General features: G+C 40.3%; 1 protein-coding gene across 1 annotated transcript in view; it reads right to left on the minus strand.

Annotated features, from left to right (window-relative positions):
- Positions 1-11462: 11462 nt before the first annotated feature.
- Positions 11463-19823, minus strand: part of igsf9a (immunoglobulin superfamily, member 9a) — a 55204-nt gene continuing 46843 nt past the window's right edge. The window contains 7 exon segments of the mRNA XM_034126060.1: positions 11463-11791; positions 11794-12788; positions 13091-13127; positions 13525-13695; positions 14793-14877; positions 15572-15780; positions 18422-18615. Coding sequence (XP_033981951.1) covers positions 11742-11791; positions 11794-12788; positions 13091-13127; positions 13525-13695; positions 14793-14877; positions 15572-15780; positions 18422-18615 — 1741 coding nt within the window. The 3' untranslated portion in view covers positions 11463-11741.

The raw sequence follows: 19823 nt of genomic DNA on the forward strand, positions 1-19823 counted from the left end.
TTCATGTAAATGGATATTGAATGTTCTTGCTATGTTTAGGGCTTTTTATTCCTCGTCCAATAAGAAAGCTCCATCTTTAATTCATATGCCAGTTAAAGGGCTTACCTGCTGACATTAAGCTACTGTGAATTCAGTCGGTTTTCAGTAGTGATCTCGGGTAATCGCACCCTGCCATGATCTCAATCCAAATGAGATGGAGAGATGAAAAAGAAACTGTCTTCAGAGGCTGACAAAAACGAAAATCATAAATCTTTAAAACCTTTCCTGTCAAAGAAATTCACAAAATGAATGGGTAACTTTTTTGTTATGGAAAATGAACTTTGCCGAGTCATTTTCATGCCAATGGGCGCCCACATTTTCCCAAAATAGTTACATTTTCAAAGGGGTTCCGATCAACGAGATTTATTGATTTTGAAAGTGTTTGTGTATGCAAAACACTGAGAATGGCCAAAGGGGAATATCAATCGGTTTAGGAAGTTCAAAAACCAGAGGCTTTGAAAGGTAAAAATGCTTCATGTTTATTCATTAAAACAAAATCCATTGCATAAATTGCTGTCCTTTAAAATATGATTTACATAGGAACAAATAAATCAGTTTTAAGAGGCAGTAGAGGAGATTTACGTATACATGTGAAAATATCATGCAAACAAAGCTAATTGCACTGTACATGAACTCTTTAAATGTTACTCTTTCAATGTTGCATTTTTATTTGAAATGATGAAAACCCTGATTCAGGGATTGAATATCAGAAGTATATATATCCAACATATGTTTCAATGGTATGGTTTTACAAGACAAACAATTACACAAAACACTTAAACTCAAAATGTGCTTATACAATCAAAATGTACAAATAAACCAAATTATGACATGGAAAAATGTTTTTTAAAACGTAAGCCAATATTTAAAAACTCACTATCCTTATTCAAACGTAAACAAAAGTACTTCATAATAAGACATCTTGACATACAGTATTTCCCAATCTTAATGAGTTTAGTTTCAGTATATTGCTGTAAACAGTACTGCAATCTCCATAAATACATTATACAACTTAATGCTTGATTTGATAGAAATCTCATATATATATATATATTCCAATATTCCTCATAATATAAAATGTACATATATTCCTTCCCTTTTAGTTATTCATCAAAGTCTACACTTAAAAGATTTCCATTTCAAGTACATGTAAGTTAATGAAAATGAGTAATTGTTATCAGACATATTAAAAAAATTCAGACACCTTAAAAGTGCTTCGTGATATCATCATCGTGCACTTTGAGATATTTCAGCTGAAGTACGGGTGCGTTGTCAAGGACATATTATAAAAAGTACATCAATTTGGGTGAACACACTTTGTAATCAATGACAGAATAAGAAACACAAGGTTATCGCCCTCGGGATAACAAGAACATAGATGTGTCTAAAAGAAAATAAGTCTCTTGGGCAAATGCCTGATTAAAGTGGAATAGAGGTTAAGAAAGATTCTGCTGTACTGGTGAACCAATACTAAAGAATAAAAGTCATTCTTTCCCCTGATGCTATTATTCCACACTCAGCTGGGAGGCTTTCGCTGCAGTAATTAACTTCGCTGACATGTTGTGAATTCTCGCTTCTCAGTGCTGGATGTGCAGATAGACTGATTGAAAAACTCCCATTAAGGTTCCCATCTTTACATTATCCAAGTCCCACCATATTTCTATGGAAATATAGCTGATAATCACACTCATTTTACACTTGGCAGGAGATAATAGTCGCGGCTTATCGTGGGCAACAAGCGCTAATTGCCATGCCCGGAAAAATGTAAGAAAGAAAATACCTGCTGGAGCACTCAAGGCAAGGTTAAATTAAATATGAACACCTCAATCACAGCGGAAAGCAATATGGAAATGTTACATTTGAGCGGTGAATAACTAATTAGGTGTGAATTTGTTGTGGTGACCCCTCAAGACCATGTACCGTACAATGTTGTTATTTCGTACGGTGGCCGACAGATGCAAATACAAAAACACAAATATGAAACTGTGAAAATCAGCATATCCTAATAAATGATACGGCTTTGCTGCTTTTCAATAAATTAACCGACTAATCGTTACAATTTCTATCACTATTTTGCTTTCTCGCTTTCTGTCGATGAACTTTTGGACTGCTTGAACTTGTGGATTTCTGTGTTTCAACTTTATAATGCACATAATCAGGGAACTCTCTCTCTGTGAATGACATGTCAAAGCAAAGCTTCCATTGAAGAGGAAAAAACATTGTGAACTTTTAATTGCGTTTGCCTTCAGGTATCACGAGTCACGACTGAACACGATTGAATGACTTCAGTAATTTAAATACTGGGAAAGCTTGAATTGGAAATTGACCTTGAAATCAATATTTTGAATGATATATGTTTTTTGTTGGTCAACAAATGCCATATGGTAAAGAAAGAAAAAAAAGCATTTCAAAGTTTAATTTAGTAGTTTTAATTTGGAAAACTATAAAACAATTATTTTTTCCAAACAAGTTTGTACACTAATTTTGCATCCACTTAATTACTTTTACCAATTCATATTCAAATTCTTCATCAATTTGCTCCCCGTCTCATTCTTTGATAAATTCCAGGAGTAAAAAGCAAATTAATCTACTGGCTATAGTAAAGGCCAATCAATATCTACACTAAGTCCCTCCTTAGCCTAGTGTTTTTTACAGGCAATATGTAAATATGCAAAATCCAACAACACTCTGCAAGCTTTTTCTTGGGAAATGTTTTCAAAGTCACAGTCTTGATATTTTCATTAAATCAAACCCCTTTTTTCATTTCAATAATGGTCGGATTTTTAATTGGAAGCTATTTTCCCATTACCTCTCTAATTAACTGGTTTTCATTGTTAGAGGCAAGGCCATTGGAAAAGTCTTCACATCCATTATAATTCAAAAGAAACAATTCATATGCAAGTCACTGTTTTTAATTGTATCGCATTGACAACACCCTCACTGTTTACCCTATCGGGGCAGTATGGAGATACTGCTAATGCAAACCAAACATTTCATACAACAGCATGATGCTTCAAATTGAAAGCTTTTAATTGGAAAAACAAGGGTTGGCATTTATTGTGAAGCAGTCACAGTTAGAGCAAAGTAATTTTGGTGTTGAAAATACATCTACAAAACAAGGCGATAGGCATTTTCAACTAACAGCTAATCAGCAGATCTCTTTGCAGGACATTTATTGCACATTTTCAGTTCAACTTGTTCTATTTTTATATGGTGCAACGGTCAGAAAATGTCATTTCCCCCTGGGATTAAGACATTTTGATTGGTTAAGGGACGCCATGAAGTTTAGTGTCTGCCTTAGGGTTAGGGTTAGCCCTGTTAACCCTTGTTGGTAACCCTGTTATCATAAAAAACCAGGACTGAAATCTCATAATCCATAGTTTGTCTAATGCATACATTACTCTAATATAGTACTCCATGAGGTAACTGGGAATAAAGGTTAAAAGAAAACTAATTGTCACTTCAAACCATCAGCGCCTGAAACATCTGTGTCAAAGATCAACACAACAAACATCAAAAGCGATATATAGCATCATACCTCCAGACTTATTCGCTTTCTCTATACAAAGCTGAATCGAGCTGTCATTGAAAACCATTAGAAAAGGAATCGAGGGATGAAATGAACGAATAATATCACTTCAAAAACAACCACTCACTTGTGTGATGGCAGGATTGAGCCAGGAAGAAAGCCTGAATGTCAATTAACTCGCCGCTGAAAAATTCACACAATGCACACGTTGTGGTAAAAAAAAAAACAGAAACTGTCAAAGGCAAACTGATTTGTCGTCTGAATGCCACGAGTCTTTGCCTTTGAAATGAGCAGGGCGGCACTCGTACAGTCATTACCGCTCTCAGCCAAACTGTACTCTGCCAACACAGAAAGGGGTGTGTGTGTGTGTGTGTGTGTGTGTGTGTGTGTGTGTGTGTGCCGACCCCTCATCTCTGATGCCCAAGTGACATGCAAGTCTAAACAAATGGAATGGAATGGCAGAGGGTTACCTCCATTACCTCCAATCATGTTCTGTAATCTAGTTTAATTGGAAGCTGATTAAACTATTCCTTGAGCTCTGACAGGCACAGAGTGTGCTTCAAACTACACATGAATACAAATAAAATGATCATTAATATCTGATAATTACCACTTTCGATACTGCTTACATTAGATATTGTCAAAAAGTTGGTGTTTCAGGTAGTTCAGTCTGTAGGGACTTGGCTTGGGAACCGAAGAGTCACCGGTACAAGTCCCAGGACAGACCAAATGTGAAGAATGTGCTGCATGGTACAAATACTTATAAGGGCTACATTTAACTTTTTACCATACGGTCTTCATGAACATGTGTGTGACGAATGAAGAGGAATTCATTAGAATCATCCCCTGTCGAATCAGGTCTGGTTTTTTTACTAGTGAGGAGAAGACTGATATTTTTTTCTTTTAGTTACTTCAATAATGTTCACCTGCCACCTCCCAACGAGTCATCCAGGAACCAACTGAGAGAGTTTCTCTGAGTTCAGAGTCACATGGCTCTGAGTGAGCAATACATTGACGGGAAAGTGTGTCTCTGTGTATTTACGGCGCAGTGAGGCTTGGTGCTTGTGAACGACTCAGTGGGTGTGCTTTGTGTGCCTGGGTTACTTCACTGAACAAGAGTCTGTTGCTGAGCAGGGGCTCTCACTTATTCCTCTCTTCAGGGGGGCTCAATGAGAGTCACACTGAACAAGAGAGTAGATGAATCGGAATGCTGACAGATTTATCCAAATGCAGGTCACGGTAAAAAAAGAGATGTGCAACAAGGATCACAACAAGACTCCTACTAAGGATAAGTGTCAACAACGGACTTAACAACAATTGCATTCAACAAGTCTGAAGGAGTTGCACTGAACGTTTCTCAACAAGAGTCACACTGAAAAAGAGTTTAAGTGAGAATGAGGCTGACGGGGAAGTCCACATGAGTTAAACTAGAGTCCAAACTAGATTTGTGCTTAAGAAGAGTCTCAACCAGGGTCTGAACAACGATCACACAGAACTACTTTGAAGGAGTTGCGCTGAACAAGAGTATACTCAAGAGTTTTGCGGACAGATAAGTCTAAATGAGTCACATTTTGAAAGAGTTGTTCTGATCGAAGGAGACTAAACAAGGCTTTTGCTCAATGAGTCCTAACAAGAGTCGCATTTGAAGTCTCATTGAGTTTAACAGTCTAAACGCTGACAGATGAGTCTAAATAAGAGTCGCGCTAACTAAGACTTTTGCTTCACCTCAAATAAGACCTTAGCTGAACGATTCCCACGAGGGTCACAGTAAAGAGGAGTCTCAAACAACTTACATTTGAATCAGAATGTGGTGACCTTTGGTGGGTTTTTTGGTCATTATCATTATTTCTTTTTCAACTAAAAAAATAATGGCTCAGTCACTGGTACATGTTCATCTACAAAGCCATGTTGGATAAACTACCTTCTTACATCTGCTCTCTGATCTCTCGGCGAATTGAAAGTAGCTATTCCCTGAGATCTCATGATGTGGTTTTATTAAATGTTCCAAGTGCTAGGACTGACTTAGGAACGAAAGCTTTTAGGTGCGCAGCTCCACTAACTTGGAACAGTCTGCAAAAGGAATGGAAACTGAGCAATTTGGTTCCACTAAATATTTTGAAAGCACAGATAGATGCTATGCAGTCGGAAACTGTTGGAACCTGTAAATGTCACTAGCACTGTAGTCGCTGTAAATATGCTGTATGATATCCTTTTTGTTTTTCTGTTGTTTTCTGTTTTATATGTATTCATGTGGAACCTACTTGCAGCAGGTCACCCTTGAAAAAATCTCAATGGGCTTCACCTGCATAAATAAAGGTTTGAAATTAAACTAATTCGAAGGACACTGCCACCAACTCACTACTTGAAGAAGAAAGGAACACTTTTGAATGTGTTGGAATATTAAAAGTAAAATCTGAATAGAGTTCAAAGCTCAAATAAATATTGGTATTTTTCTGGTAAAAATTGGGGAAATTACCATATATGGTTGTTGAATTTTTCAGAAAAACATGTACTTGCCATCTGATGATTTTAAAATGTTTGAATCACATTGTTGATTTGAATTATTAGTCTCCAGTCTGCAGAATTGCACAGCACTTTGACATTAACAGTTACTCAGTCATTATGGTAAGTTAAGAACTTGCCAAGGAAACATGAGCAACATATATTTAGACTTTAGAATTTGACATGTATTTTCTTCAGACAATATGTTTGAACAGTGGCATCCTGGCATTTACAAATAATTGATTTGCTGCTTGATAATCGTGATAAAAGCATACTTTATTTAAAGCTAATTCCACTAAGTACACACAATAACAGAAAAAGCTGTCAGAATAACATTCAGGTTCTTCCCTGATTGATTCCATTATTAAGGTTTTCGTCAAAAGCAGGCAGAAATATTTATTAAAAAAGGTATTATATCGAGTTTATGTCAAAACAAACTAAAAATTCACACAGTATTTGATGTATTGCAAGCACAATATTTAGATTTGTGGACAAAAAAGTAGTGCTGACTACAAATCCCCAGAGCATGGTGGTCTGATGATTTACAGAGTACAATATGTGTACAGCTGAAAATGAAAATGTCCTAAAGAAGTGAAACATTGATGTGCAGTAAATGTAGCCTCTATGAGTGAATTTCAATTATAGGATGGATACCCCACAATGCTTTGGTATGCTGTGGAGCTCTGAGTTAATTATTTGGTTGACTAATGTGAAGGCCTTAAGCTAGAGCGGCAAGCAAAACCCAATTTTCCTTTTTCTTTCATTGTTGAACAAGAAAATAGAGCATGAGGCAATGGCATGAGCGTGATCCTCTCAGCAGGTTTTGGGCAGTGGTGGCAGGTTTTATACCAGGATAGTTGCTAGTTTATTTAACAGACTGAATCGACATTGGAAAGTAGAGCTTGGCCAGATCAATGGTTTCAAATGCGTTAAATCTTCCGATATCAATATATAACACAGGTTACATAGCACATATACAGTGTATATAGTACCCAATCACACCAGAAATTCATTTGTGCTTCTTACTCTTGACGAAAGTCAACAATATTCTCGTCTAAGCAGCCTGTTCAGTCAACAAATAATCAAACATGACTCATGGATGTACAAAGATAACTGTTTTCAGTATTGAAGGCTGTCCCTGTTTATTCTGTCAGAGTTGCTCGATGTCGCACAAAGAAAAAAACTGCTTTGTTTAGCCAGATTAGTAACTTCTATTGAGCGATAGAACAAGGGCTCCAGTGTTTCTTAACCTTGCATCCGAATAAAGGGATCTATAGAGAGTAAATTACTGTGCTGTATAAAGAGAACTGGATACAGGTTTTGAGGCAGGGCAGGCACTGTTCATTTGTGCCGAAGTTACTTAATATGACTCAATGTAAGCCAACGGCAAAAAGCATTTTTAGGCCCAATTGGGTGACTGACACAGAAGTTGTAGTACAACCATTTGGCCACTATAAAAATGTGTCTTGACAGGAAGTTGATTATGCCGAAGAAAACGTAATGATTTAAATATAGGCCTATTTAATCATCATTCTGGGAGGTTGATGCACCTTAAGAAAATGGTCTGCTGTTTTACAGACGACAAAAGTTGGTTTACAACTGAACCAATACTATATGTACAATTGGTTTCAAAGCCTGTCATTAACCATGTATCCAGTTCTCTTTATACATCCATGTGGATGAGTTGTAATGTGGGTACCCAAAGACCAATCATTGTACCCCATTGTTTGCCTGGGAAAACATTTCGTTTTTTTGGGCACTTCCATAATATTTGAAACAACGTCAGATATGTTGGAGTAATTCCATTTAACATACGGTTTCCCCTGAAATTAATTCATTTGGGTCTTTTTTTGTTATACAGTAAATAGTGACGTGACTGAGCACTCAAATGGCAATTTCATTGTAAGTCGATGAAAAAAAAAAAGTATGTTGAAAAGTCCTACTGGGACGTGTTCACTACCTGGTTCCACTGAGCAGCACCTCAGTTTTCTCCCATGTGTCAATGATAACATTTAGGTGAGTGTGAAACAGGCTGGGGCTCATCGAGTGGATGAAGTGGCCTTTTGTAAATGTAAGTCGTAAGAAAAAAATAAAAGCTAATTTCCATTTCTGTCCATAAAATAATCAACAAGGACCCTCAAAGTTGACTTGATCTTCTTCAATTACCAAACATAATTAAAGGTCTTGCATCGCTGAACGAAGAGATGCCTGGAGAGAAAAATAAGGCTTTTTCAGATTCAAAAATTCAGTTTCTTAAAGAGGCAAAAGAAATGGTCTCTGATGGGAATCCGTATTATCATGAAAGTACCAGTGTAGCAGAATTTCTTATTCCATTTATCTCACTTATTTATTGGCATTTCACGAGCAGCTATTGTTGATCTCAAATGTGATTGATGCCATCAAGAAACTTAATCATCCCCGGCCTGAGTCACTTGATGATAACTGAGATTGTTTTTGTCCCTTGTGCGGCCACTGACTCATCCCTGGATGATGAATGCATATCAAACCACACGAAGAAAAACGTGGTGAATCCATCAGCACGGCAAAAAGCTTTCATATTGGCAGATTGTCTCAAAAGAAAATGCCAAGAGCGTGATGGTGGACGGTCACAAAGAAAACTAACTTTGTACAGCTCTGCATGAAGGGTAGAGGTCTTTTCGTGTCTCCAATTATTTTTCCTGAGACGTGTTTTGTTGAGAACTCTTATATTCTAAGTGTTTAACCAAGAAACCAAGCAGAATACCCCTCTAAACTGCTTTTTTTTTAAATTTGAATTCAATTGATTAGACAAAATCCTCACTTTCTGCCACATGTTTTTTCGTCATCTCTTGATGGAAAAAGTGAAAGGACACACCAGGTGAGAGGAGCCGTAGGCGGGCGATGTCAGAACAGCACGGTGTCTGGTTCGGATTCAGCGGAGCGACTGCTTTGATGCCCCAGGAGCAAAAGGAGCTGTGCCTTAGTGGAGCACTGCATTCTGGGAAGGCTACAGAACGTTGCAGGCTTCAGTATCTTCAACGGAGGGAGCAGGTCTGCGGGTAAAGAGAAATTATCTTTGAGTTCTCCTGATGCCGCAGATGTGAGTTGAATAAATATCTGCATCTTGTTAAGATACTTTTTTTTCTCATGCCTGAACTCCCACAGATGAATACTCTCAGAGGTTAAGGGTTGAATATTCAATACTTGCTTCTGAAATGTTGGTTAGCTTGCAAGGTTAATTCAAAAGAGTGAAAACATGTCCGACCTTTGTGGTAATGTATTCTTTAAGCCAAGTTACAAATGTCACCTGGGTCAGATCAAACATTGCTAAGTGTTTCAGTAATGGCCTGATAAATGTTCTCTCTACTAAGCATGCCACACTACGACTAAAAGCCACATCATTAAAGTCTACTGGTCTTGTATACAAAAATTCAACAAAATCATGGCAATTCGATGGTTAATGGTTGAAGGGATACTTTCTACATACTTTCTTTTCTTGTTAATCAGACACTTTTATGCCTCACAGTACTTTGCCATGGCGTATTTTTAAACTGCCACACCTGTAGCGGCCGTATTTCCCCCCAAAAGAAACTATTTCATTGGATATCTTTCTATTTTGAGATGAGGGACTTGTGCTATGGTATTTATGATGTATTTGTTTAGGCTATCTGGAAAGCAAAGTGCCTTTCTAGCACATTTCATTCCCTAAATCTTCTTCATCCACTAAGAAACATGTCATCCTCTAAGATTAAACGCTGAGGATTTGCCACTAAACTGAAGACACCGTTTAGATGAATAGAGATTAAATCCATATCCATCACCCAGCATATCATTTAGTTTCACTCACAGCATTGATTTATGAAGTAGACATATTTAGGTATTTCTCACCAGTGTTCATACAAAAACATAACCTGCATATTATCGACGGGAAAATCAAAATTCCTCACCCTCGTTGTCTCCAGGCTGAGAGCAGAAATCAGAAGCATCCCACTCATAATTCTCATCAACTGAGGCTTTTCTCCTGGAGAGGTCACAAAACAACACTTAGGATATAAACACAGCTGGGGTGTTTACTGCAGGCATTGATGAACCCTTGAAAACACAGCATATGAATGGTAAAAATCTCTCAATAAAACTATACAAACAGTGTTTATATGCATATCATTTAGTCTGTTTGTTAATTAATAACGTTTTATATCGTTGTGAAATTCCTTTATTTCTAACATAAATTGACACTTGTTCAACCATAACTTTTATAATTACATTCAACACCAACTACAGAACAATTCTAACAAAAACAATTAAGTCCGTTAGGAAGTTTCTTTGTAAATCTGTTGAAAATGACCTTGGGTTTGTGAATTGAAACTTGAAAACAACAAAGCGCTGTCTTTGTTTCCTTTAAAAAGAGACTCAACTTGAAAGCTTCATAATAACCACGAAGGAGAATGCAGCGCTACAAGCATTAGCCCCTGCATTTTCTTCTACAAAACATTCTCATTGTTCTGGATACCTTTGGTTCAGCTCCAGTATGTGACTGTCCTCTGTGTGCCCCCGGCCCTCCTGTATAGTCTCAGGTGAGCTGGGGAGGGTTGGTGAAAGCTGACAGAGGGAAAGACGTCTGTTAGCCGGCTCCATGCTGCCTCGTCCGCTGCTTGCGTAACTGCTGTAGCTTCCTCCCGAGTCTGGCCCACCTTCATAGCCCCCAGCCTCCACTTCCAGTGCCTCTTGATAATTATCAACGGGTGGTAAGCATCTGGACGCCTCCTTCCTCGCCTCCAAGGAACCCTCTGTGTCCTTAATGGCCTCCTGGTAGTCCATAGGCCATTTGGCAGGAAATACGGATGCCTCTTTTCTTGGCTCGCAGTGGTGAGGCACGTCCGCTCTGCTCCTTGGAGATAAAGCGTCCTCAGCAGGAGGTGACTGGCGGGCAGCTTGGGTAGCAGAAGGAGAATTCGCAGGAGATATGGAGATATTCCTGATCGTAGAGCTCTGGGGTTTCGAGAACAGAGTGTCTGGCCGACAGGAAGACGCATCAGAACAGTTCTCTTGGCTGAGAGAGTCTACCCACGCATCGGGAGTCAGGAACCTGGTCTCTTTACGTCTCCGTGAGTCAAGGCTCTGACTTCGCCTCTTAGAGTCCAAGAGTTTGGAGCGTTGGGCCGCATCTCTCCAGGGTTCTGGAGTTCGTGGAGAAGCCCTGATTGTACCGTCCACAAAAGAAGGACTGCGGCAGGTAAAGCTCTTACGCGCATCTTCGGGCCGACTTCTATGAGTCAGGGAGTGCCCTCTCTGCACGTGAGATGCGATTCTTTCGTGCAGCATGGGCTTTGCAGGCCGCGTCACACACACTTCCAACTCTGGCTCATCCACACTCATCTCCACACACACTTCTTCACGATCGCGCTCGGGGAATTCTACCTCCGCTTCTGAAGGGTCTGGCACCCCGTCCAGAACCAAATTACATTTTTCTGTATATTTGCTGCAATGGAAAGATGGTGTTGACAAGCTTCCATGGCTGAGATTGTTCCGTCTCCCTGCCTCAGAGCATGAATCATTCGTTTGCATTTCTAAGACTGTGGATTGTGGTGAATATTCACAGCCCTCGGGTGCTGCCTCAACACTTTCATGTCTCTTGTGCTTTGAGGAGAGAAGTGGGAGAGTTAATCTGCCTTTGGAAAGAGTGCCTGCCTCCTCAGACCAAAGGGGGGCCTGTTTGGTGAAGGGTGGAGCAGCGCGATGGTTTCCGGATTGAAAACAAGAGGGACTCCCAGGGGAAGACGTTCTGAAACAAGTCTGGGTCAGATGAGGAGGCGGAGAGACAAGTTGACGGGGGTCCCAATGCACAGAGGATGAAGAGAAAGGGCTCTGTGGCAGAGAAAACCTGTCTTTGCCGCCCTGGGGGTATCTGTGGGGCAAGGTGCTGCTCTTATATTCCCACAGAAGTTCACTTCCATCCGCCTCTCTCCCCTCCACATCCGAATACTCCCTCTTCATCTCTCTCATGGAGCCTCTTTCCAATGTGTACCTCTGGAGCTCCATCTCCAGCTCCTCTCTCTCCTGAGCCAGCTTCAAGCAGCGACTCAAGTTCCCTCTCTCGCGCTCGTGCTCCATTTGGAGAACCAGAGAACTGGCGGTGGTCGTTGGCTGACCGAAGCCTTTTCGGATATGCGGGAGCACTGGAAACGTGGGAGTTATTCGTCTGTCTTGATGAGAAATGGTGGCCAAACTACTGCTTGAGCACAGGCTGCTTAAGTCGGGGTCGGGGGTATAACGGAGATGATTGGGAAGGCTCTTGGACATTTCGTACATTTGGTTTGCAGGATTAGCTTGTGCCGGTGCAAAAGGCGGGAGGTCAACAGAGAGCACAAAGGCTGGCCGCTTCCCGTCTTCCCTCTCCGAGTGCAGCGACAAAGACCGTCTGACTTTAGCTTGGTCGTAACTTCTTCTTTTCTGGGCGTGAATGTTCGCTGCGTCATTGTCGTACGATAGGAGTGCGAAGCGGCCATCTGGACCGCGAGAGATCATCTCGATCGGCGGAGAAACGGGAAAAGAATGTGTCCGAGTCAGGCGGCCTCGGGTGTAGTTGGACTGGAATTGCTTCTGCTGATGATGATTCTCAGAGCTAAAGGAGGAACTGTCAGTCTGCGAGAAGGACGAGGAGGTGGTGGGATACAGGATGTTGGCTGGGAGTAGGCTTTTCTTCAACACACTGTCTGGACTGCCAGTGCCTGAAGTCTTTCTGTGGGAGAGAGAAAGAGGTGGGAGGGAGGGGTGAAAGAAATGTTTTTTTTGGGAAAAAACGGAGGAGTAAGAGGGAGAGAAATAGCGAGCGAGAAAATAAGATTGAGAGTGAAAGAGGGGGCGGGAGGGATGTAGACAGAGCGAGACCAAAACAGCAGCAGCAGCAGCAATAGATGACGATGAAGAAGAAAAAGATCTGAAAAAGAAAATCACTTGGCATTTTCAACATTTTGTTTGTAGGGGAAGCAGAGGGAAAGGTCAATGGGAGACGTTATAGTGAAATGATAAAGGGGTACTTACATTGATGGGGGGCATTTATAAATGGCGGAAGGGGGCTCTGAAAGGGAGGGAGAGGGGTGAGATGACTCATTAAGATGCAACCACACTGACCATGAAGTAAAAACACAATCATTCCTTATAAGAGCACATTAAAAAGGACCGGAGGCCCCGAGGCTTGACCAAAAAGTTAATTACACTCACATTTATCAGCCTCTAATGAGAGATTACCCTAATAAGCAAGTAATGTAAATGACATCGATAACTTTTATAACTGGGTGGACGAGCCGGGACAAGAGGAGCGCCAAAATCCATGCACTGGGGTTTGATTTATATAATGGATTGAAAGTGCCTTCAATATTTTATTGAATAAATGATGATATTCATGATGCAGTTCATCAAAGTGAGTGTCTGCTGAGTCTCTGGGGCGGCGGGGGGGGGGGGGGGGGACGTTTTACCATCCTTCTTCTTTCTGCGCCGGGCGTCCCTCTTGTGGCTGATGAAGCAGGCGGACCCCAGCAGCAAGACGAGTGCCAAACACATGAAGCCCACCCCCCCCAGCACGCCGGCCAGCAGAGGCTCCGGGACGTACTCCAGGAGCTGGGATGTGGCGGGGTAGATCTCCATCCCTGTGGACATTTCATCAGGGATAGTGTTAGAGAAAAAGTCAAAGCAAGCCAAGTGTTACTGTAGTGTCAGCAATTAATGTGAACGGAATACAAAATCATTTAATTAAAGAGCTGTTGATGGCTGTAGTAGTAGTGGATAATAAGACAATACAAATGAGTAAGATGCCAAGATATAATTATTCCCTTTCATAAAATATATGATCTCTTATTTAATAACATTCCATAAAATGTTAATGAAAGCAATAAAGACAAGTTAAAAGTGCAGATATATTTATTGCCATTATAAAATATATATATTTAAAAATACATTTATTTAATTTATAATTTTTAATGTTATTAAATTAAATTAATTAAAGAATACATATTTCAGTATACATGTTTAGGCATCTTACAGTAGGTTTTGCTCAAATAAAAAATAATAAAGTAAATTATTTAACATTGTTAACATAACAAAACTTTACATTGATCCAAATATCATTAATTGATAATCTAGACATTATTTAAAATTATTTGTAAGAATATAAATTTATTTTTAGAGTCTTTTTTTCAAATCCTCAACATCACAAACAAAGAGAAAGAAATTAAACATTGCATTTAGTTTGGCATTTCTAGTTTTAAATTAATCTAATCGCCAATCTACATACATGATAGCCATTATCAGCTGATCCTAAATCGACTTGACTGTTGTAAATTTGCTCAGTGAGAGTTATGTTAAACAGTAATCAAACCATGTCTCTGATTGTTGTTAAACTCCTGCAGAACCAGTGGGAATTGTAAATGCCTCAGTTTGATATCTCAGTAGCATATCTAATGAAATATTCATTTCACATTCACATAAGAAACAGAAAAGACCAGTACATTCCCTCCCTAACTATTTAGAAGTTATTAGTGGAGTTATTTCTATCATGCAGGCCTCTAATGGGCAGCGTTCCACTGGAGGCTTGCTCTAATTTTGGTCCAACACTGGTAACAAAGGGGAGGGAATAAAGAAAAAGAGAGACAAGAATTGGAAAAGTAGACTGAGAGAGGAGGATGGGATTGAAACTGAGGGGTGGGGTGAGAATGCGAAGGGGGCAAGGTTGCTTTCGAACACCTACCCATGGTGGAGACATTGACTGATGGACTGGGCTCGCTCAGCAACTCCCCGCGACGAGATAGCAGCCGCAGCTCGTACACACAGTCCTGACACACACACACACACACACACACACACACACACACACACACACACACACACACACACACACACACACACACACACACACACACACACACACACACACACACACACACACACACACACACACACACACACACACACACACACACACACACACACACACACACACACACACACACACACACACACACACACACACACACACACACACACACACACACACACACACACACACACACACACACACACACACACACACACACACACACACACACACACACACACACACACACACACACACACACACACACACACACACACACACACACACACACACACACACACACACACACACACACACACACACACACACACACAGTGGGGAGGACAGAGGATGAAACCACACTTTGTCAACACGGGGACTGTGCCTGCAATGCTAATGAAGTTCATTTGAATTTGTGTAGGCCTATATACGAGAGAAAAAAAAGAAGGCAGGGAGAAGAAATGGCAGCGGAGGCATATTGAAAGATGACAGAGAAGTGATGGCTGCCATGTAGTCTGCATAATTGAGAGTCTACAAAAATAAAAAAGGCATGGATGTACTGCACAGCCTAGATAAAAAAGAAATCTCCAGGGCATTCAACAAGTGGCGTGGACTGATTAGTCTCAGAGGGAGCGGTGCGACCGGCTTGTTACCTTGAGCAGACCCGGAACGACTATCTCGCTAACGTTGGCGTCGATGTCCTCGTCCAAGTAGAACCACTCGCCTTGTTCGATGCGTGATTGGAGGAGGAATCCTGTGATCGGAGGTTGAGGAAGGGACCATCTCATTACGACACCTGCTGAGCTCTGATTAGCAGTCAGCGACGCGGGGGGCTTCAGTTTACTTCTCCTCAGCGGAGGATCTGATGCAGGAGAAGAAAAAAACCTTCAGTTGATCAGCCAGATATATATATATATACACTCGGGCGGAAAAATGTAATTACTGTGGAGGAAATTGCTACTGCCACAGATGTTCCACCTTGAGAGTATGAGAGGAGTAGGGTTGGGGCTGATGTTTAGAGTCTGTTATGTGATGTTTGGGCCACAATAACCTCAACATGAATATTTGATAGCAGCCTTTGGTTGAGTATGGCACAGACATGCAAAAGGCCATGTCTCAAACAAAGGAACAAAACACTGGTATTTAGCCTCTTTCTGGCTGTTGTAATTGTGGGTCTCAATCATTTAATTGTGTCTCTTTTGTAGTTGCTTTATGTCTCTTTGAAGTGGTTTTGTGTCTCTTGGAAGTCATTTTGTGTCTTTTCGAAGTCATCTTTTGTCTCCGTTGTGATTGTTGTTGTCTTTGTAGTTGTTTTGTGTATTTTTCTAGTTGCTTTGTGTCTCTTTGAAGTGGTTTAGTGTCTATTTGAAGTCATTTTGTGTCTCTTTGAAGCTGTTTTGTGTCTATTTGAAGTCATTTTGTGTCTCTTTGAAGCTGTTTTGTGTCTCTTTGAAGGCGGGTTATTTTTTGTCTTTTTTCATATTCTTCATTGGTTTTTGTAGCCGTTTTGCATCTCTGTAGTTTTGGTGTGGGCAGTTCTTAGTGATCTTTTTACGTTTCTTGCGTGGTCATTTTGAGTCTCTTATCTGTCAGAATGTGTCTCTGAGTAATATTTCATTCAAAGTCAGAGGGAGGCCTGACACTTTTGTCTCCTTAGCCTGTGCCGGATAGGCCTGTTATACCATGATACAATCACAAAGGTTGATAAGCTCTAAATAAAGATGACTTATTGTGTATTAAAGTTTTATTTTGGGGATACCAACTACTAAACTTGACAAGATCAGCTCGATTATTTCCAAACTATGGCCCTATTCCTTTCTGGAAAAAAATTGAAATGTTTTTTTTGCGTGGGTTGCATCTTCAAAGTTTTTTCCATGACCTCCCAGGATATTATCTCTCGGTCGGGAAGCATACTTTGTTCCCAGCGGCAAAATTCTTCAAACTTTGGCATCCACTGCCCTGGCAGACTCTGAACAAACATTTCAAACAGAGCAAACATTTGATCACTCCTGGAAGTCTGTCGACATCTGTAAGATCAGAAATAAACCTTTGAAGATACAATCCACTTCAGGATGACAAATAAAACAGCTACACCAGACATACAGTATGAGAGGTTGTATTTGGTCACAGCCCTGGCTTAGAGGCAGTTGCAAACATGGCATGACAGTGTCAACATGCAAATATATGGCGTGGATAATGTTGTACCGTGTTCACCATCTTACTTGTTAAGTTAAGCATGTTAGCATGTCTTTACCCCCAGACCTATATGTTCCCAGGGTAAGTTACTATTTTCCCTAAGCTCATGGCCTTCTTAAAAATAACTTATATTCTCAGCCATGTTTTCTCCCTAGGCAACATTTTTAATGTACGTTTCAATGGATCACTATTTTGATTTCCCACACCCTCAGCTTTGAGTCTAGTAATGTTATACTCACATTTGTTGCCAAGACCATTTGCTTGACTTTAAGCCTTGATATGAAATACCAGGGATAGTGGTGGTCTAATGGATAGTGAGGTGGGCTGAAGATCGGAAGGTTGTGAGTTCAAATCCCGCCAGGAACACCACCACTAGTGTGCCCTTGAGTAAGGCACTTAGCCCTTAGTTACTCCAGGGAGAATGTCCCTGTAATTGGTCATTGTAAGTTGCTTTTGATAAAAGCGTAATGTAATGATATGTCCACAGAGAGTCAATGCAGTCATTAACCATTTGAATCAACCATCTCTATTCGTCCATTTGTCATTTAAAATGGGAAGACAAACCTAACACATCTCTTATACTAAGGAACATAGGAATGACCCCAGTGCTAGCATATGCTCATGGTCAGGAAACAAAAAGGGACCGCTGAGAGAATGAGGCTTTTGGGAATTTCTTTAGTTTTGAAGATGTTTGGTCTTCAAATATTTGAAATGGCAATGATGATGTTGCTGTAAATCATCAACTGCATGTAAATTCATCCTTAGAGGGATAGGAGTGTCTATACCAAAATGTCATGGCAATCCATTCAATAGCTGTTGGGAGATTTCAGTTTGGACCAACAATGCACCATCCCAAAAAATATGTTTAGGTTTGTGTTCGTAATGCTATTTGACCAAATTATAGAAAGATGTCAAGATAACTTAAATTAACCAAAACGTTGTAATAATAGAGTGGTAATAATTATCTTTATCTGGGTACAGACACCAGGTTGTAGCTTAAAATACAGAACAGGATATTAACCAAGCTTCCTGTTGGCCTTTGGGCAAGTTACTCAGGTATTCAACTTTAATTAGCTACAGTTGATATAATCTGCTGGCAGCGTTTGGCTTTACAACCGGCAAAACTGATGGTCAGCACTGGGTAAAAATGAACAGCCTGAATATTCTGTGGGTTGTTCATTACTAATAACAAGGATAAATATAAGACCTGATAATGGATGTGTAAGCTCAGTGAGCATTTTGCAAATCTGCAACTGCGACCGGCATATAATCCTCGGATTTAGAGGAAACTGCAGAATGATACTGACCCAAGGTCCGCATGGTGGTTATCTCGCTGAACGGTCCTGTTCCCATCTTATTCTGGGAAAGGAGGCTGAACTGGTATTCTGTGGCAGGAGACAGGCCCGTCACCTGCAGACTGCTGCCAGAAGACGGGGGCACAGGCACAGAGAACCAGACCTTCTTCTCATCATTAACACTCCTCGCTGAAGTATTTTTCACCCTGCAAAAAGAGAGAAAAAGTGAGAACAAAAGAGCGGCGGGGAATTCTGGCAGTCTGGTTTTATGAAACATGACAGAAAGTAGGTTTCATTAATCATTCATACTCATCATCAGCTTCAGATTTCAGGGCGAAGACAGCACTGATGTGTCCCTGCTGTTCCACAAAGAGCTCGCAACTCAAATTATGGTGAGTTTTATGTTCCTGAGGATTTGGATGTCTCTTTTATACGGAGCAAATGGCTTGACCCAGAGGCTAAAATAAAATCTATTCACCTATTTAAACCGGAGGAACTTTAGAAAATTATTAATATCAGTGTGAAAGCTAAATCTTTTGAAGATGAAGGCTTCTATAGAAGTTCCGTTCTTTTATGAGAAAATAGAAAAGGCTAGAGTGAAACTCAGGTTAACCTGTGGATGATTGACTGGTCATTATTTCTTAGGCAATTTATGTTACTGCAGGTTATAGTCATAAAGCAAAGAACGAGGACAAGGACTTGTTTACACGTGAAATGTGTTGGTGCTTTTTCTCTTCTGCATTAATGGTGGGGTAGGTAATTCACTTCAGAAACACTTTTTGTTATATTCCATGGAATGCTCTTACCATCCCGATAGCAATGAATATATTAAATGCTTTGGCAATAAATACATAAAAAAATTTCATCTGTGGAAGCCGTAGCGCTGTAAAAAGCTAGACCAATTATTTTCACTGGCCCGGGTCAGATAACTGGATGGCCTACCTGCCTGTCAGCCTTCCATCTGAGCACAAACTTATCTCGTGCCCTCATTGGTCATGTGCGCGTTCGTGTGTGTTGGAAGAGGGGCTCTGTAAGGAAGTCTGAAGGAAGGGGCAGGTTTTTTTTCGGCTGCGTACTTTCAAATTCTAGCGCACTCGAGCTGGTTTCTCCATTCTTACCAACCCTATCTTTAATCGATATAAGTACATGGTCTATATATTTTCAAAAAACCTCTGCTACCATTTTTAGCCTCAATGAGAAAAACTGCCATTGAAATGTCAAAAGGAAAATGCTCACAATATATCTTCTTCACGTTATTATAGTACAGAAAAAGCGCAAGTGTTGTTTTTCTCCATAAAAGGGATTTTTTCTTTGCACTTTGACTTTTCTTTCATAATATATGGTATTAACATGTCAGGCTGGCAGAGCGAGAGGAGACTTGAGAGGGCTGTTTATACTGATTGGCTGAAATTAT

This window comes from Trematomus bernacchii, unplaced genomic scaffold (genome assembly GCF_902827165.1).
Source record: "Trematomus bernacchii unplaced genomic scaffold, fTreBer1.1, whole genome shotgun sequence".
Lineage (NCBI taxonomy): Eukaryota > Metazoa > Chordata > Actinopteri > Perciformes > Nototheniidae > Trematomus > Trematomus bernacchii.